Below are 19,606 nucleotides of genomic sequence, written 5' to 3' on the forward strand. Positions count from 1 at the left end.
TGTGAGGGTGACAAGAGATGATCTGAGTGCCTGGCACCTGCCAAGCTGTGCTGTGCGGTAGCTGGTTGTGGATCCCCACTACACTGCCTCCCCTGGCTAGCCTGCCACTGCCTCCAGATCACTGGGTCCAAGTCTGATCTCATCCTTCCCCACCCCCACCTGCTCCAGGGCTCTCTGCCTCAAGCCAAGGTCCACAGCCATCCTAGACCCCTCTTCCCTCACCTCCTAGTCCACTAGGTCCCCAAATCCTGTCAGTTTCTTCAGGCCTGCATCTTGAAGCTTCTCAGCTTAATCTGTAACCTTTATGCCCACTGCCAGGGGTCCTCAACAGCCTACCGAGAGTCTCCCTGCCTTCAGGCTGCCTTCTGCAACCCTGTCGTCTCCAGAGGAGCCAAGGGTGCTTCTTAAATTCATACCCGAGACCCTCCCTCCTCTGTTAAGTGTGCGTGTGTGGCTGGCAGAATAAAGTGCAAGCCCCCTGCACCTCCCCAACCTCATCTCATCTTCCCCTCTTGCCCTCCCACCCCCAACACCCCCTGGCACTTCCCTACCCTGGCCAGCAGTTATAGCTGACACGTCACCTCCTCTGGGAATCCGCGCCCCCCCACCACACCACCGCCCAACCAGCCGCCGCCGCCGGGACCCAGGCCCGGCCAAGGATGCGCTCTCCCTTCCCTTTGTGAGCCGGGCCCACAGCACTCGGGCTGGTGAGGGCCTCCCCACTCATCTGCGCCCCCGAATGCCCCGCTGGCCTTGAGCGGGGCTGGGGGACGGGGGGTTCTGTTCACCGCTGTCCCCTCCAGCCTCGGCGCCCCGGCGGACGTTTGTTGAATGAATGAGCGAATCCGGAGCCCTGACAGACCCTGCAGAGCGGGCGGAAGCCCAGTGGGTCCCGCGGCAGGGCCGCCCCGCAGCTGGTCCCACCCGCGCAGACTCCGGTGCGCCGCGTCTCCCGCGGGCAGAGAAGTAGAGGCAACTCCGCTCCCCGGGCCGGGCCGTCTCCTCCCCGCCGCCCTCCCCCGCCTCCGCCCCCTCGCTCCCTCCCGCTCTTTGTCTCCTGGGCGCCCGGCTTCCCCGCCACGCGCCCCCCGCGACGCCTCTTTCCCGGGGACCCCGCGGACCCCGGCCAACGCCACGCGGCGCGAATCGGCCCTGCCAGGCGGGTCTCCGCGTCCGGCCAGGCCTGGCGGGCGGCGGGGGCGGGGAGGGAGGTGGCGCTCGCTCTTCGCTCTCCCCTCTCTCTCTCTCACACACACACATACACACACACGCGCGCGCACACGCACACGCACGCACACACATAAGGAGCATCCTCCCGTCAGGTCTCCTGGTCCAGCCCCGCCCGCGCCTCCTGCTTCCAGAGAACCTGCTGCCTCTTCCCACCTCCCCCGCCCTCCATCCCCTCCGGCTGCGGGACCCTCCCCGCCGACCCCACCCCCACCCCAACCCCCGGGATGGAGTGGCTCGAGCCAGCCCGGAGCCCCCCGCGGCCGGGGTGACGGTCCCCCCCGCCCCTCTCCTGCCCGGCCCCCGCCTCGAGCACCATGGGCCTGAGGGGTTCCCGGGGCGCCAGACGCTGAAGATGACCGATGCCGGAGGTGAGGGGCCGGGCGCCCTGGGGTGGACCGGGAGCCGGGGCTGGGGCCACTCGGGCCTGCGGTGGGACCCCGATGGGACCTCGAGCAGGGTTGGACGGGGCCAAGCGACAAGGGCCTTTCTTCCCCTATCCCTAGGGGGACCGTACGGGGCTGGGGTGCCGGGCTGTCAGGGGAGGGGGCGGAGATAGGATTTACGGCCCTAATCCCCTCCCTCCCGCCCGAGGCCCGGAGAAATTAATAAAAAGCTGGCGTGGGGGGAGGGGAAGAGGGCTTAACTCTTTCTTGCCCGGCGGGGCGTTGTGCTGAAGGATCGGAGAGAAACTAGCTCCCGGGCTCTGCCTGGGGAGAGGGCTCTGAGAGTGGAGTAGGTGTCCTGTCCCCAACCTCACCCCATCTCCAGCAGTGCTTTGAGGGGGTGTCCGACTCCTGAGGACTACCCCAAGCCTGGGGTCGGCGGACGGCAGCCATGTGGGAAGGGGACCACCTCTCCGGCTCCACAGCTGTCCCCCACCGCCCGTCTCCTTTCCCATCCACCTCTTCCCGGCCTTTCCCAGGTGGACTTCTCTCTGTCGCTTTCCCCTCCTCAGGGACCCTTTTCTCTCGCCCGCGCGCAAGGCTTCTCCCTTCTCTTCCCACCCTCGGCCGTCACTCAGGGCGGCGGGAGCCCTTGTCCCCTATGCCGCTTCTCCTGGCCCCACTCTCGGTCTGTTGTCTTTCTTCTCAGCAGCCCATGGACTCTCCGCCCGTCTGTGTGTCTGTCTCGGCTCCTACTCCCCACTTCCTTCCGCTCCCGTTCCCTCCCCGGGAATTGTGCGCCCTTTCTTTCTTTCTTTCTCCTTCCCTTGGGTCCCAAGAGGCTGTGAGCTCACCTGCCTCCCAGTCTCCCAGAGAAGGGTCAAAGGTCATTGGTGCTCCTTCTCCGGGATTGGCAGCCTTTCGGGGAAGGGTGTCCAGAGGAACTGGTTCACTTCCACCCTTGTGCAGTTACCTGGCTGAATGTGTGTGTGTGTGAGTGTGCGGTGTGTGTGGGAGTGGGAGTGGGGGCGGGGTTTGGTGTCTAATTTTTCAAGGCTTAGTTTTGGAAGGAGAGGGTTGGGTGGGAGGGGTCTGGTGACCCTCCGGAGACAGTGCAGGGAGGGTCCCGTATACACCCCAGGAAGTTGCTGAAGTGAAGAAGGAGCAGTTTGTGCTGAATCAGGATGGCCTGAGAGTGGCTGTGAGCAGGAAACTCCAGAACGGCCCAGAGGCTGCCTGGAGGAGGAGCACTGCAGCCACCGGAGGATCTCCACCCTGGACTGGGCTCTTGAATAAAGAACACAGGATCTTCATTCCCAGAGGCAGAGAAGAGGCAACACTACTGCCCTCAGAGAGCCTCCTTTCTGATGGGAGAGGCAGTTCCTGTTTTCGGAGAGTCCCTAGTTTGACAGAAGAATACATGGACCCTTTCTTCTCTGAGTTCTCATCTCATTAGGTGTGGGGAGATGAGACCTATTTAAGGAATCAGAGAAGTATGAAGAATTCCCCATTTCCCAGTGGTTGGAGAAAGATGGATTTAGAAATTATGCAGACAAATGAGAGGAGGGCGGGCTACCTAGGACAGCTTCCTGCAGGAGGTGGCAGCTGGGTCCTAGCCAGATAAGGCTTTGTGGTTGAATGAGGAAACGTGGTTTATTCTTAGGGTCAGCCTCCCTTCCCATCTGGCCTGTCAGGACAGGAAGAAACACATTTTAGATCTTTGCTGGTAGCCCCTGGAGCTCAAGAATGGCAGGAGGGTTCTTGGAGGAGCTACTTCCCTGACGGCCCTTTCCCACACCCCATTTTCTGCTTTCAGCCCCAGGCATTCATGGATTCTAGAGGTGGTTTTGCTGCTTCTCCCAGTCCTGGTCAGTGTGGAGCAGCTTCCCTCCCTCTACACTTATCCCTTCCCCCACCCCAAAACTGAAGATCATCACCTAGGAAAGTGCAGGAGCCCCGGCTCAAGGTGGAGTTCTGCCTCTTATTATTTTCTTGTCTATTTATTTATTTGGTTACTTTTATTTATTTATTTTTTTGAGATGGAGTTTCACTCTTGTCACCCAGACTACAATGCAATGGCACGATCTCAGCTCACTGCAACCTCTACCTCCCAGGTTCAAGTGATTCTCCTGCCTCAGCCTCCTCAGTAGCTGGGATTACAGGCCTGCATCACCACACCCAGCTATTTTTTTGTATTTTTAGTAGAAACTGGGTTTCACCATGTTGGCCAGGCTGGTCTCGAACTCCTGACCTCAGTTGATCTGCCCGCCTCAGCCTCCCAAAGTGCTAGGATTACAGGCGTGAGCCACCACGCCCGGGTACTTTCTTATTTCTGAGACGAGGATCTCACTATGTTGTGCAGGCTTGTCTAGAACTCCTGGGCTCAAGAGATCCTCCCAGCTCTGCCTCCCGAGTAGCTAGAATGGTAAGCATTTGCCTGGCTTTAGTTCTGCCTCTCATCTCCTGTTTCTTCGTTTTCACATCTGTAAAGTGGGGATATGAAAATTCCCAAGCCCAGCCAGAGTGAAGGTAGATGATGTCTATGTAATAACAGAAGAGAAGAGTTGGAAAAGACTCCAGCAGGCATGTGGCTCAGCCTTCCTGTATACGACACGTGTATGATCTAGCCCAGTGCCTTGCTGTTCTCCTGTGGACCTGAGTGTTAGAAGTAATTGGAGGTCATGTCTCAGCCATGCAGCCTCCCATTTCCCTAAGCCATCAATGGCCCCTGAGCTTCCTCACTCTCCCCTCATCCAGTATCCCCTGGCCAAGTGGTCTCCCCAGGGCTACTGGAATCCTAGAGCTGCTTGAAAGCCTATTCAAATGGTTTCAGCTGCATGTATCTTTCCCTGTCTGCCCTCCCTTCTTGCTTCCCACCAAAAAACCTTGAACCAAAACAAAAAAGCCCTACCCATTCACACTTCTTCCGAGAACATACTTGATGCATCATAGAGGTTTGGCGGTCCACTGTGTGCTGTGTGTACTCCTTATACCCTCCTACATCTGTGAGTCTGTCAAGAACTGTGAGAACTGTGTCTGGAACAGTGGCCCTGCTGATGGTGCCAGCTTCCTGAACAGCTCATGTTCAGAACGGCAGGTGGTGAGGGCACCAGTGATGGGGGTATGGGGATGCAGGATTGGAAAAGAGATGGAAATTGATGGAGGCAAAGATGGGTGGATGGACAGATGGCAGCAGATGTTGGGTGGATGGGGGCAGATGTTGGATAATGGATGGGTAGATAGATGGGTGAGTGAACAGATGATGAGTAGGCAGGTAGATGGATGGATGAGTGCATAGGTAGGTAGATGGATGGGAGAGCCTGGTCCTGGTCCTGATTTTGCCATTAACTTGCTATGTGATCTTGGGCCAGTCACTCCCCCTTCTGTATTTTCATTTGTAAGGTGAGAGGATTGGATTTAATAATCTCCATGACTTCTCCCAGATTTGATTGCACAGTTGATGATAATTGAAAGTGTTTAGGGGTTGTTAATGATGTAAAGCCCCAAAACAGCGAAGGGGAGAAGTTCAGTGACCCCTGCGAAGCCACACAGCCAATCAGTGGACCAGGACCACAGGGCTCAGCCTGTGTCTGCGCCTTGGATTTGTGTCTGCCCCCACCCTCCTACTGTGCCTCCTGCCCCTGCGCCCACAATCTGGGTTATGATTCCAGTGGCTTCTGGGCCAGAAGAAGTGTTCTAAGGTAAGGGGAAGGGCCAGCAAGCCTGGGGCAGGTAGCCTTCGGCATCTCCCCTGCCTCAGCTAGTTTTGATTTCTTACTCAGGCTCTCTGTTTCTCTCTCTCTACCCTCTTGTCCTCTCCAGCTGTCTTGAGTCATGGCTTCTTCAAAGCTCCGAGAACCCGCGGATGAGGTTTTTGGTAAGTTCTGTATGGTTCCATCTCTAGTCAATAGACACAGCCATAGAGTACTTCCTTCCTGGCCCACTAGGCATTGAAGGGGATAAGGGGGTTCTTGGCGGCGTGTGTGTGTGTGTTTTGTGGCCTGACCCTTTGTCACCACTGTCTTAGTGGGCGCACCAGTGATAACAATAAAGGTCCTCATTTATTAAGTGCTTATGCCAGATACTAGGTTAAGCACCCCCATCTCCCATGCACTGTATTAGTTAACCCTTACAATAATGCTTAGAAGTCAGTCCAGTTTACAGACCAGGAGTGTAGGGTACAGAGGGCTGAAGTGACTTTCTTTCTTTCTTTCTTTTTTTTTTTTAAAGATGGGTTTTCACCATGATGGCCAGGCTGCTCTTGAACTCCTGACCTCAGGTGATCCACCCACCTCAGCCTCCCAAAGTGCTAGGATTACAGGTGTGAGCCACCGCGCCCGGCGTGACTTGCTTTCAAGATCACATAGCAAGTTAGTGGCAGGGTTGGGACTAGAACCCCAGACTGCCTGACTTCCTGCTCTTAGTCACGATCCTGTACACCTACCTGTCCATTCCAGCCCAGATGACACACATGACCTCCTGTCCATTCCAGCCCAGATGACACACATTACCTCCAAGTCACATAAATCAGCGCAAGGGACCTCACCCTGCCTGGCTGTGTGCTGAAATCAAATGCCTCACACACATAGCCTCCGTACCGCCAGGCTGGCCCCCTCACGCTGGCCTGCACGCCCACGTCCTCAGTACACACTGGGGTGCATGCCCACGCCACGGTACCATCATTTACCCCCTGCAGTCTTCTGTTGTGTGGATTGGAGAAAGAGACCACCCCAGCTGGGCAGCGTTCCCAGCATGCACTGGGGCGGAAAGCCGGTTTCCCAGCGGGATTCCGGTGAAGGAGTCAGGAGCAGTCGGTGAGCAAAGGAACTTGGAGGAATGAGGGAGAGGGGGAGAGCTGCCTGCACCTTGAGGGGCTCCTATGCCAGAGGGCCCCCCGTTTCTCCTCTCCCGCCTGCCTTCTCCCCATCTCTCCCTTCTTCGGTCTCTGGCTTCGGCTTCCCGTCCCAGTCTCCTCCGCTCCCCAGCCTTGAACTGCCCCCGGGCCACAGTCTCTGAGTCTGTCTCCACACAGGCCTGACGGGGGCGAGGAGCCCTCCCTTCCCTGGGTTTTCTGCCCCTGCTCCCCCACCTCCCTACCCTGGCCTCCCCACCCGACTCCTGCCTGTTTTCCTCACTGCAGAGGTAGCTGGGTCCTCCCAGCTTCCTGTTGTGAAAGGCCATTAAATATTTATGAATTCCCACTGCCCAGGGCTGGGAGGAGGAGGAAGAGGGGAGAGACGGGGGAGGAGCTAGGGAAGGAGGGCAGGAGCAGAGAAGAAGGGAAGAGATAGAAGAGGCTGGAGGAGGAGCTTCGCAGAGCAGAGGACCCAGGACAGGCTGGCCGCACCTTGCTTGAAAACCACCAAGCCCCTTAGGCGTCTCCTTGCTCCCCAGCCCCTCCAAGGTAAGATGGCCATGGTGCCGACGTGGCCCAGAGTCCGGAGCAAGGAGCCCTTCTCCTTGTTTTGAGTTGGTTGGGCACCAGCTAGGTGCCTGAGCACTGGCCTGGGAGCCACTCTCCGTAACTCCCTCTGTACCCTCAGCCAAACGTGTCCTCCTGTCATCTGTGAGCCTGTTTTCCCATCCATACAATGAGGTTGGACTCAAAATTCCTTCCCATCTCTGCTTCAGAAAGGATGTAGCATGCTTAATGCTTACCAGTGGAGCTAGACTGCCTGTCTGTAACCCTGGCCAGCTTCTCACCAGCTTTATGCTGTGGGGCAAATGAAGGCTGCCCTGGGGATTCTTGGAGTCCCTTCCTCATAGGGCTGTGGGGAGGCTCAAATGAGCTAGTAATTGTGAAGCACTTAGAACCGTGCCTAGCACAGCAAGAGCTCAGTAAGGATTAGCTCTTACTTTTCTGTGGTTCGACCTTCAATCCTCGCTGCTTCCAGGCAGTGCCTGGAGATGCTATGCGAGGGGGCTGGGAACAGAGGGCACCCTCCCTCAACTCAGCCCCAGGGGCTGGAAACACCCGCACGTTGCCCCCTTTGTCCACCCTCCCCCTTCAACCAGTCCCTTCCTGTCCCCTCGAAGCTCGTGCTGGTCCCTTGCTGCTCCCTAGGCACTCCAAGTCCAAGGTTGTGCCAGCCCCTCTCCTTAGAAAACTTTCTTGTTCTTTCTACGGATCTCCGCTCTTTATGGCTTCCCGGACCTCAGCCTGACTGCTACATTTAAAGTAGTAGCCTCCCAGTATCCCCCATCTTTTCATCCATTTGACAAACATACATTTATTTATTTATTTATTTATTTATTTTATTTTATTTTATTTTATTTTTTTTGAGATGGAGTTTCGCTCTTGTTACCCAGGCTGGAGTGCAATGGCGCGATCTCGGCTCACCGCAACCTCCGCCTCCTGGGTTCAGGCAATTCTCCTGCCTCAGCCTCCTGAGTAGCTGGGATTACAGGCACGCGCCACCATGCCCAGCTATTTTTTGTATTTTTAGTAGAGACGGGGTTTCACCATGTTGACCAGGATGGTCTCGATCTCTTGACCTCGTGATCCACTCGCCTCGGCCTCCCAAAGTGCTAGGATTACAGGCTTGAGCCACCGCGCCCGGCTATTTATTTATTTTTGAGATGGAGTTTTGCTCTTCTTGCCCAGGCTGGAGTGCAATGGCACAATCTTGGCTCATCACAACCTCCACCTCCTGGGTTCTAACGATTCTCCTGCCTCAGCCTCCCGAATAGCTGGGATGACAGGCATGCACCACCGTACCCAGCTAGTTTTGTATTTTTAGTAGAAGCAGGGTTTCACCATGTTAGTCAGGCTGGTCTCGAACTCCTGACCTCAGCTGATTCACCTGCCTCAGCCTCCCAAAGTGCTGGGATTACAGGCATGAGTCACCATGCCCAGCCTCGACAAATATTTATAGAGCTCCTAATATGTATCAGGCTCTGTTCTTGGCCCTGGGGAGATAGCAATGAACCAGCCAGACAAAAATCACTGCCTTCATGGAGCTCGAATTCTCATGCAGAGGCAAGCAGGGGGACAGATGATCAAAGCACACATAAATAAACAGTGAACAGACTAGATGGTGGGGAGTGCTGGGCAGAGGATTGAAATGTGGGCATGATGGGATGTGACTTGTGCGTGCAGGTGACCTTCATCAGCACCCGAGTGTGTCTGGAGTCTGTCTCCGCCAAAGCATGCACTGCTCCATGGAAGGGTGACTTTGCTTCAGCACTCCCTGAGCACCTGCTCCCTGCCAGGTGCCGCACCAGGCTCTCATGATATACAGTGGATGGGGAAGGGCTTCACCCTCTGCAGCATGCAGGCCAGCAGGAAGAGACAATCATTGGTGACCATATCCGGACTGTATCGTGACCATATGGTAATGGGGTGCGGCTGCCAGAGGGTGATGTGTCAGAGTTGATTAGCCAGACAGAGAAGGGCTGGAGAGAGATGGAGCACAGGGATGGAGGTGGGAAGTGAGGTGGAGGCAGATACACATACAGGTATCAGTATAAGCAATTCATTCGATCCCACAGACACCATCACCAGTGACAGCCTGTTGAGCTCGTACTAAGTCGTAGCATTATGGTGAAGCACTGTCTTTGGATTATTTTATTTAATGCTCACAACCCCTCTATAAGGAAGATAGTGCTAGTGTATCCCATTTTACACATAGGAAAGCTGATACCAAAAAGGAAGTAACTTGCCCAGAGTCACTTAGCCAGCAAGTGATAGAACTGGCTTCAGCCTGGGCCATCGGACTCCAGGGTCAGTGCTCTTAGCCATAGTCATGTAAGAGGAGGACTCTGTGGGAAACATAGAAATGGTGGGCTGGACCCCTCAGGCCTTGAATAGAGGGCTGAGTAGCATGAACTTTATATTGTTAGCTTTAGGACTCTTTCTGCAAGAGTTTCCAAAGCAGGACAGTATGGGACATGGTCAGAAACGTGCTTCAGGCGGAGCACGGTGGCTCACATCTGTAATCCCAGCACTTTGGGAAGCTGAGGTGGGCAGATCACTTGAGGTCAGGAGTTCAAGACCAGCCTGGCCAATGTGGCAAAACCCCACCTCTACTAAAAAAAACCACAAAAATTAACCAGGTATGGTGGTGGTGCACACCTGTAGTCCCAGCTATTCAGGAGGCTGAGGGAGGAGAATCACTTGAGGCTGGGAGGTGGAGGCTGCAGTGAGCTAAGATCATGCCACTCACTCCAGCCTGGGTGACAGCATGATCTGTGAAAGAAAGAGAGAGAGAGAAAAGAAAGAGAAAAAAAAATGTGCATCAGAAAGTTTCTTCTAGCCACATGGAAGGCATGAAGCGGAGCCTCCCACGAGGCAGGGAGCAAAGGATGGATGGTTGGGTGTTTTGGGGTGGCAAGGGGTGGGAAGAGGGGACAGCTCCCCTCCACTCAGATGAAGGTCTGAGCTAAGGCAGTTTGGTCCAGAGGGAGAGGAGAGCCCAGCTTCTGTGGGTGTGAGGAGGCCAATCAACAGAACTTTGTTGTTTCATTAAAAGAGTGTGCTAAGCACCTACTGTGTGCCAGGCACTGTTGTCTGCCTGTGGTAGAGCAGTGAACAAAACAGAAACCTGTCTTCATGGAGCTGACATTCTAATGGGTGGAGAGAGACAATAAATGATATAAGCAAAATATATAGCACCCCAGAGAATGAGAAATGTTATAGGAAAAAAATAGGAGTGGGGTTTTAGGGGGAGGCTATTATAAAAAAATTGGATGGTCAGGGAAGGTCTCAGTGAGAGAAAGCATTTAAGCAAAGACTTGAAGGAAGTGAGGGAGAGAAGCATGCAGAAATCTACAGAAAGAGCCTTGCAGGAAAAGGGCAGAGGCAGAGCAAAGGCTGTGCAGTGCAGGCTGGCTTGTGTGAGGATGAGCCAGGTGGCCAGGGTGGCCGGAGTGGAGGGACAGCAGTGCCCAGGGAGACAAGGGAGCACAGGCTGACTCTGGAAGGCCACTGGGAGAACTTTGGCTCTTAATCTGCGTGAGATGGAAGTCACTGGAGGGTTCTGAGCAAGGGAGTGATACAAACTGACATGTTTGATCAGGATCACTCTGGCTGCTGTGTTGAAAATAGACCGTAGATGGGAAAGGGAGGTGGAAGGAAGACCAGCTAGGAGGCTTTTTGTAATCATCCAGGCCAAGAGATGATGGCAGCTTAGACCAGAGAGGCAGTGAGCAGTTCTCCCTGTCACTCCCCTCCTCGCCCTCCGTCCTTGCCCTCCCATCCTTTCCCCTCCTTCTCTTTCCTCTCCTCTCCCTTCCTCTGCACTTCTCCCTTTCTCTCCATATGTACGCGTGTATAGGAGTATATGTATACACTGGAACACACAATAATTTACTGTGGAAAACCTCAAACAGATTCAAAATTAGAACAGTGCAGTGTACTCTATCATGCACTCAGGAACTCATCACGCAGCCTCAGCGGTGACCCAGTCACGGCCAGTCGAGTTTTCTGCCTAGCCCCATCCATGCCCTACCTCTCTTGCCCTGGATTATATGGAACCTAGTCCACAACATCATATCCCTTCACCGTAAATATTTCAGTATGTCTAGCTAGCTTTTGAAAGTAGAGCTAACGGGATTGTGAAGGAATCTGTTTGAGGATGGTAGGGGAAGCAGTCAAGAATGACTCCAGGGGTTCAGCTGAGCAACTGGAAGGATGGAGCTGCTGTTCAGCGGGACTGGGAGGAGGAGCTCCGGGTGGGAGAAATGAGGAGGTTGCAGCGCGTGTAGGTTGAAGACCCCTGGTGGACATTCAAAGTGGAAGTGTCACTAGACAGTTGGACACATGAATTACCAGCTGGGTCTGGGGCTGAGAGAGAAGGGTGGCTTAGGGCTGTCTGACTTGGGTGGACAAGGGGGCTTTTCACGGAGTCAAGGAAGAGTGGAGAAGTTGGTTTGAAGCTACATGATAGGTTCATTTTGATGAGTTGAGCTCGAGATGCCTTGGGGCCTTTGACGTGGTAACTTCCCTGGCAGGTGCCTGAGTGCCCACGCTTGGAATTCAGGGGAGGGGGTCAGGCTGGAAATAGAAATAAGTGGTAGTTAAGCCAGGAGAGTAACTGGGGTGGCTTAGGGGTTGTCTGAAGACGGGAAAAGAGGAGCAGGCAAGGCAGGGTGGGCATGAGTGATGGAACAGGGTCCCTGAGATCATGCTGGGTGGAGTGGGGAAGAAAGGTCTTGACCCATCTCGAAGCCTGGGAAGACCCTTTCTGTTTGGAGACCCCAGTGCCAAGCTCAGAACTGGTACAGCATGAGGGCTTCATCCTGAGGTGCAGCACATGAAACGTGGTGCTATGGGCAATAAGGATTTTTGTGCTTGATGCATTGGGTTTCCCTACTCTTCCTCCGTGTCCTCATGCTAGACCTAGGCCGGGCCACAGACCCAGGACAGGAGAGAGGTTTCAGAGGTCTATGGGGCATTCCTTCCTGTCACTGCCACTGGATTCTGGGGTGGAGGGGGCCTTTGCTCCACTCCAACTGCACGCCCTCTAGATGCTCAGCAGTGCTACCTCTGAGTGAGACCCTGTGTGTGGCACAGCCAGCCAGTGTCCCCAGTATGACCAGTCTCTAGAGCCAGACTAGCCAGGCCCAAATCCCAGACCACTGCTAGCTGGTGGCTTTAGTCAAGTGACTTAACCTCTTTGAGTTTTAGTTTGCTCAGCTGTAAAGTGTGCATAGGAAGTGTCCTAACCCCACTAGGTTGCTTGGCTTGAGAGATGATGTGTGTACATTACCTGGTACGTAGTAAGTGCTTCTTGAATGGTAGTCATTATTTCCATCGTCTCTCCAGCCTCATCCCCAACTCTTCTCTCCACAAAGCTACTCTCCAAGTGTCCCGGGAGGTACCACCCTTGCTTCCCTACTTGCTAGCATTGCATATACCTGTTTTGCCCACCTCATCACTTACAAACTCCTACCCAGACCTTAAAACCCAGCTTTGGTGTTTCCTCCTCTGATGTATCCAGACAGGGCTGCCCAGTCCTCTGTGTCTGTGTGAGGGTTCATCACACAGTGCTGTATTTAAGTGCTGGCATGTCTGCTTCGCCCGCACACCCGCCCACTCCCACCTGAGACAGGGAGACACCCTGTTTTTCATCTGTCTGTACTCCCAGCACTTGGGAACACTGGTTGAATGCCTGGGGTGTGAGGGCAGGTAGCCCCTTGAGGTGGGCCTCTGGGCTTGCGGTCACCTCTCATGTGTCTGGTCTCTGCCCTCTTCCCCTGGTTCGCAGACCTGGACTTGGCTGTGCCAGAGACCGCCAGACTGGACAGCAGTTTACACAAGGCCCGGGCCCAGCTGTTGGCCAAGGGCCGGAGACACCGGCCATCCCGCTCCAGGCTTCGGGACAGTGCCAGCTCCGCGGAGGATGGTGAAGGCTCCGATGGGCCTGGAGGCAAGGTTGGGGCAAGTTAGGAAAATACACCTACACTCTCGCGCCCCTCCCTCTCCACCGGCCCCTGGATAATCTCTCCAAAGTCCTGTTCCAGGGAAACCACAGCCCCAGACTTCTGACCTAGTCATGTTAAATGTTAGCTGCAGTTCGCCTCTGGCTCATTTAATCCTTTGTAAAGAAGATTATTAGCCCCATCCTACAGCTGAGGAAACTGAGGCCCTGAGAGGTCCTGTAGTAAAGTCACAGTAAGTGGAGGAGGGGGAATTCAGCCCCAGCCGTGTGACTCAGAGTTCCTGTTTCCCACCTCTCACTGTCCAGCCACCCCGCTGCCTAAGGCTTGAGGAAACCCTCCCTCTAGGCCCCGGAAGGACCCTCCAGGGCCCTCAGTTTCTGGGGTGAAAGTCTCCCAGCTCCTCCGGGAAGGGTGAAGGAGGGTTCTCGGGTGAGCGGCTGCTGTCTCCTACAGGTGACCGACGGCTGCGGGAGCCCCCTGCACCGGCTGCGCTCGCCTTTGCACGCAGGCCCGGGGTCCCCGGCGGGGGGCTCCTTCTGCCTGGATCCTCCCGGGCTGCGGCGCAGCCTGGACGAGGACGAGCCGCCGCCCTCGCCGCTCACGCGCTACCGGCCCCTGCACAACACTGCCTCGCACGAGGGCCTGGCCGCCGCCTCCTGCTCGCCGCCGCGCTCCGCGCCCTCCTCCGACAGCTCCCCCAGCTTCGTGCGCCGCCACCCGCGCGCAGAGCCGCACAGCGAAGGTGAGTTGCGGCCGGCGCCACACCCCCTGCTGGTCGCTCCCGGGCACAGCGGCCCTCCCGGTCCCAGCGCGCAATGAAGCCAGGTAGAGCAGCTGGGCAGGGTGGCTGGGGGAGGTGGAGAGTAAACCTCGCGGCTCAGTGGTTCTTTACCCAGCGCCCACTAAGTGCCAGACCCTGTGGGCTCTGAGACATCCAGGTGAGCAAACATCTGCAGTCTTTATCATCATAGTTTAGGGGAGAAACCGTCAAATCAGGCCTGGCTCTGCAGCTCACGCCTGTAATCCCAGCACTTTGGGAGGCCGAAGTGGGAGGATCGCTTGAGCCCAGGAGTTGGAGACCAGCCTGGGCAACAGGGCAAGCACCTTGTCTCCAGAAAAAAATTAAAAATCGACCCCGCGTGGTGTGCACCTGTAGAACCAGCTACACCAGAGGCTAAGGTGGGAGGATAGCTTGAACCCGGAGTTCCGAGCTCCAGTGAGCTATGATCACTCCTTGCCTCAGAAACAAAACAAAACCCCAATCAAATCATCCTTTAATTGAATGTGTAGTTACAGACTGTAATAAGTGCTATCTGGGAAGTGTGTAGCCACATGGTGGGAGGGCATACACCAGGATGCCTGGCCTGGCTGGGAACATCCTGGAAATGACATTTGAGCCAAGATTGGAAGGCTGGCTAGAAGTTGGCTAGGATCAAATTGAGTAAATAGTAGTGGCCCCTACCTATTTGGAACATTTTATAGTTTGTAAAAGACTGTAGTAAGCATCCCATTAGGTCCAGTTAAGTAGGCAGATGTTATTATCCTGTATTTAAAATGGAGGAAGCCCAGAGAGGTAAAGTGTCCTGTCCTAGAACACCCTCTAGTGAAGGGCACCAGAGCCATGCTGCCTGATTCTAAGTCAAGAGAATTTCCACCACCCCACACCGGCAGCGGAAGGAGGCAGGCAGGCCACCAAACAGGCAATTTCCTTCCTTCTCTCCCTGGATAGATGACAGCCGTGATGCCAGTCCTCCTGAGCCTGCCAGCCCCACCATCGGCCTGGATAAGAAGACTCGGCGAAAGTTCCTGGACCTGGGGTGAGTGGAGGCGGGGCTAGATCGCAGGGCTTGCAGCTGCTGTGTTAAGGGGTGGCACAGTGGGCAGCCCTGCCCCACTCCTCACTGCCTCCCCACAGGGTCACCCTGCGCCGAGCATCCACGGGCAAGAGTCGGAAGGAGAAAGGTAGCAACCGCCTGTCCATGGGCAGCAGGTGAGAGGTGCCCATGGTGGCCCACCCACGGCTCCCACCCCTGGCTCCCCATGTACCCCAGTCCTCCCCTCTGTACCCACACCCATGCTGGACACTCTCTCTGCAGGGAATCAGTGGAGGGCTCCAGCAGGTCAGGGGGCTCCCCGTTCCTGCCTTTTTCGTGGTTCACAGACAGTGGCAAGGGGTCAGCATCCTCGGGTAGCACCACCTCCCCCGCCTGCTCCCCTAAACACGAGGGCTTCAGCCCTAAGAAGTCAGCTTCCCAGGTAAGTCCATGCCTTTCTTGTCCCCAAACTGACCCCCCGTCTCAGGTGACATGAGGGCGTACTTCACCCTGGCTCAGGCTGGGATTCAGACATTCCTGGAATCGATTTGTCCATCCATGGAGCCACGCGGTGATCCATTACTTCATGCGTTCTCTGAATTCATTCATTCACTCATCCACTCCTTCATATTCTGAGTAGTTCATTCCTTGATGCAGTCACTGCTTCACGCATTCAACAAATCACTGAACACATGAGTCCCTACTGTTCACCCAGCCGGAGACTTCCTTCATCCCTGCTAACTCTTCTGCCTGGCTCAGCTCTAAGCCCACTCCTGTGTTAGGAGCTGGGCCACCCGCTTGGTAGGGTGAGGCTTGGGGGATATAGAGATGAACAGGACCCCAGCCTAGTGCTCTGAAAGCTTACAACCCTGTGTGACGTGAGAACAAGTAAGAGAAGCAATGATGAGCATCTGTGTATGTTCAGAGAGCCCTCTGCAGTTTACAAAGCCCCAAACACATTCTGCTTTACTCTCACAGAGGCTCAGTGAAGTAGGGAGGAAAGGCACACTCATCAACATTGCACAGATGAGCAAAGGACAGCCCAGAGAAGGGGCTTGTCCACAGACTGGCACAGATTTAGGTGCCAAGCTCTATGACCTCCAGCCTAGTGCTTGTTCTATGGTTCTGTTTCTTACATGCAGCTGGGCAGAGGAGAAAATCAGAAGCTGGGAATTCGGGAAAGAAAGAATCCCTTCGGACCTGGAACTTCCTTCTTTCCTCCCTCCCTCCCTTCCCTCCCTTATGCTGGGCACTGGGGACACCATAGTGAACAAGATACACCCCAGGGCCTCCTAAAGCTCACAGTCCAATGAGGATAAAGACCTCTAATCAAGCACTTATTAGCTGGGGTGCTAGAGGCCAGGCAGGAGACACATAGCAGAGATGTCTGACCCAACCTGGGGGAATCCTGGTGGGCTACCTGTAGGAAGTGACACCTTGCCTGAGACCTCCTCCATTCTTACTAACCTGGCTGGTTCGAGCCCCATGTCCTCCAGATGGCTGCCTGCCCTCCCAGAGGCTTCAGCTTCTGATGTCTGACACAGTTACCGTGTCCTGTGTGTAGGCCCAGCTCCTGGCTCATGCACACAGGGCACTGAGCAACTCCTGGTGCCTAGTCCAGGACTTCAGCTCCACCCAGATAGGTATGGTGGGTTGGGGGTGAACTCTGTCCTCAGTGGCATGCACCTGCTTCTGTCTAGGAATCAACCCTGAGTGATGACTCCACGCCCCCCAGCAGCAGCCCCAAGATCCCGAGTGGGCCCCGGCAGGAGGCCAAATGTTCTTACCCCTACCACACGCTGTCTCAGTCTTCGGATGAGGTGAGCAAGACTGGCAGGGTGCCCATGGAGTCCTGACCTCTGACTCTGCAAAGTGCTCAGGTCACAGGCCAAGCCTTCCCCTCACTCCTTGGTCTCTGCCCAGTTCCTGGATGAGCCCCTCCCCCCCGTCCACCATTGGACCAGCCAGCAGGTGGGCCAGTGGCTGCAGAGCCTCAACCTGGAGCAGTATGCCACCGAGTTTGCCGCCCGGCAGGTAGACGGGCCGCAGCTACTGCAGCTGGACGGAAGCAAACTGAAGGTGGGTCGGAGCGGAAGGGCCATGACCCAGCCCAGTTAGTTACTTGAGGTGATGTTCAAGGATTGGAAGCCCCTCCTTCTGACCTTTGACCCTCAGCCCAGCCTCCTGGGCTGACCTTTTCACTCCATCTGTGGGCACTACCCTGACCTCTGACCTCTAGGCAAGGTCCTTGGTCTAACCTTTGTGTTGTAGTTTGACTTGAAACTCAAGCCCATGACTTGAGTGTGACCTTCAAACTCCAGCCCTGGTCTCCAGGCTGATCTTGCCCTTTGATGCACATGAGTTTCCTAGTATCACGGGAAGCCATGCGTCTCCCCCCAGTCAGCTTGGCCTGATTGTGTCTCTGAGGCTAGTGCTAGTGGTAGGCAGGGGGAGGAAGCGGGAAGGGGGTGGGTGGCCTCTGACCTCTATGCTGGTTCCTGGCCTGTCTCCTGCTCTCTGTTGAGCTGCTTGGGGCAGGGATAGTGAGAAAAGCCCCCAGGAAGTCTCTGGAAGTGAGGAAGGTCTTTGGCCACTGACTAGCTGTGTGACCTTGGGCAAGTGACTTTCCATCTCTGGGCCTCAGGAGGTTGAGCAAGGCCAGGCCAAGGCTGAAATCCTGAGTAGAGGAATGGTGGGGGGAAGGGCAAAGCACCTGATACCCTCAACCCTTCTCTCTCCCAACCACACTCATCCCAAATTCTTGCTCTGGGGGTTCCGATCCATGGGCAGGTCACGGTGTGGGAGGAGGAGGCTCCACTTCAGGGAGGATTCGGAGCTCCACAGAGTGTACCTGGGGCAAAAGGAGCCTGGGTGTGGGGCCAGGACCCGGATGGTTCCGGGACCCTCTCCCTCAACCCGGACTCCTCCCCCAGAGCCTGGGGCTCAGCAACTCCCATGACCGGGCGCTGGTGAAGCGGAAGTTGAAGGAGCTGGCAGCGGCTGCTGAGAAGGAGCGCAAGGCCCAGGAGAAGGCTGCGCGGCAGCGGGAGAAGCTCCGGCGCAGAGAGCAGGAGGCCAAAAAGAGCTAGGGGAACGCGCACAGGCGCTGGTGCCCGGCAGGGGCAGCCGCTGGCTCGGCGGGCACAGGCCTTAGCAGGGAGGCTGGGCCTGGGCGCCGCGCTTGGGCTAGCCTGGTCCCACGCTCTCTGGGGGGACACACCCTCTCTCACCCTGTCACTTGGTCTGGACCCAGAGCCCCCAGAAAGGGAGACCCCAGGGAGGGGGCTAGTAATGAATCCCATTTTGAGGACTTGTTTGGCACAGAGTTCCTGGGGGAGGAGCAGATGAAGGGGAGAGGGCAGAGAGGCCAGGGTTGAGGCAAGTCTGGGAGCCTGCATCAGGCTGTCCCACTGCCCTCAGGCCGTCGTGGGGCAGGGGTGGAGGGGAGCTAGGAGGCCAGCCTGCCTGCCTGCCAGAGGCCCTGAGACGATGGCTGGGCCCCAGGGCCCAGAGCTAGGCTGGGCGTTTCGGCAAGAGCAGGAGTGGGGCTGCTCCTCTCCACTCTCCCAGGCAGCTGTGTGGTGGGAGAGCTCTGTCCTGCTCCCCAGAGAGGCCAGTGGGCGCTGCAGCGAGTCGCACTCAGGGTAGATCCTCAGCCAAACTCCAACAGGAGAGCAGAGAAAGCGGCCTGGGATCAGTGCAGTCTTTGCCAGGACTCGAGAAGGGAGGATGCACACCCCCTTCTTCCTCTCCCCTCCTCTGTCCTGTAGGTTCCAGGGGGTGAGATGATATCGACACAGGTCTGCCTCTTGGGGGCCACTCAAGACCTGGTCTTTGACCCAGCCAGGACCCCCTTTGCTTCCTGCTGCTTCCTCAGAGGGCACCTGCGCCCTCTTTGGGAGCTGAGCAAACAGGAGCTGATGGGGACAGAGGATACCACTCCCACCAGCCAAGGCCTAGGAGCTGCCAACCTGGTCAACCCTCACCCCAGCCAGGCAGAGAGGCAAAACCTGGGTGTCCCCAGCAGCTGCCAGATCGGAAAGGTTCATCAGCCCTCCCCTATCTGCCCCCGGCATTGTCGGGGAATCAGTGGGCTCAGAACCAGCAGGCGGTGTAAGCTCTGCTTCACTGGGCCACACCGAGGGCTGGGGCCAGCTCCCTGGATGGGGGTGGAGTTTACCAGCAGCCTGGTAACAGCATGTGTCCTTTTTAGGAAATGTCCTTGGAGGAAGTGTCCATGTGTGGCACTGGTCAGCAGCTAGCCCTGCTTCCAGGACACTGGTCAGAGTTACCAATGGGGCCGGGGGGCTCCTGGTTAGAACCCCCTCCAGCTCCTCCCATCTGCCCGGAGCGGCAGATGGCACCAGTGCATGCTGGCTCCCTCATTCCTGCCAGGGGCTGAGGCTGACAGCCAGCACCCTGTACCTGGGACTCAGCCCTTATCCCCGCTCTGCAATCTGTGCTGGGAGAGGGGCTTCAGAGGGAAATAGATACGAGGACACTGGCACCATCTGGGCCTGGTGGCGGGGCCATGGGAGGTTGGGAGGCACCCACGTCCTTAAAGCCATCAGTAGCTATAGTGGGTGCCCACCTGCATGTGAAGGGGAGGCAGTTCTCAATTTATTTCAATAAATACTTATGATGTGCCAGTGACCAGAATTTCTATCTGCTCCAGTTGTTGGGTTGGCCTGACTGTGCTAGGCCCTCAGTGTGGTGAGACAACAGGTCTGTCACCACGTGCTGGACCATCCGGCGTTCTGAACGGACGGCTTGCCCAGTGTTTTACTCACAGTCCTA

The 19,606-nt window shown here is 56.2% G+C and overlaps 1 protein-coding gene across 4 annotated transcripts; it reads left to right on the top strand.

The window, feature by feature from the left end:
• The first annotated feature begins 874 nt into the window (after nt 1-874).
• SAMD14 (sterile alpha motif domain containing 14) lies at nt 875-19,468 on the top strand. Of its 4 annotated transcripts, none has more exons than XM_010341886.3 (11): nt 1,092-1,598; nt 5,436-5,490; nt 12,821-12,987; nt 13,449-13,737; nt 14,725-14,812; nt 14,911-14,985; nt 15,092-15,251; nt 16,374-16,457; nt 16,510-16,629; nt 16,733-16,888; nt 17,743-19,468. In XM_010341886.3, exons 2-11 carry the CDS (start codon nt 5,448-5,450, stop codon nt 17,896-17,898), a joined length of 1,338 nt encoding a protein of 445 aa, XP_010340188.1. In that variant the 5' UTR covers nt 1,092-1,598; nt 5,436-5,447; the 3' UTR covers nt 17,899-19,468. The 4 variants fall into 4 exon arrangements, 3 of the variants coding, with proteins under 3 accessions (XP_010340184.1, XP_010340188.1, XP_074244729.1); XR_005581387.2 differs by lacking the exon at nt 16,374-16,457 and having other exon boundaries at nt 1,097-1,598; nt 17,743-18,922; nt 19,023-19,468; XM_010341882.3 differs by lacking the exon at nt 16,374-16,457 and having other exon boundaries at nt 875-1,598.
• Nucleotides 19,469-19,606: the final 138 nt, after the last annotated feature.

This window comes from Saimiri boliviensis, chromosome 17 (assembly GCF_048565385.1).
Source record: "Saimiri boliviensis isolate mSaiBol1 chromosome 17, mSaiBol1.pri, whole genome shotgun sequence".
NCBI classification, from domain to species: domain Eukaryota; kingdom Metazoa; phylum Chordata; class Mammalia; order Primates; family Cebidae; genus Saimiri; species Saimiri boliviensis.

Bases quoted from the DNA above. Each gene is read 5' to 3' on its own strand.
- SAMD14 (XM_010341886.3), top strand. From the start codon at position 5,448: ATGGCTTCTTCAAAGCTCCGAGAACCCGCGGATGAGGTTTTTG. The intron at 12,988-13,448 runs GTTGGGGCAAGT...TGTCTCCTACAG, and splicing joins CCGATGGGCCTGGAGGCAAG to GTGACCGACGGCTGCGGGAG. The intron at 16,458-16,509 runs GTGGGTTGGGGG...GCTTCTGTCTAG, and splicing joins GCTCCACCCAGATAGGTATG to GAATCAACCCTGAGTGATGA.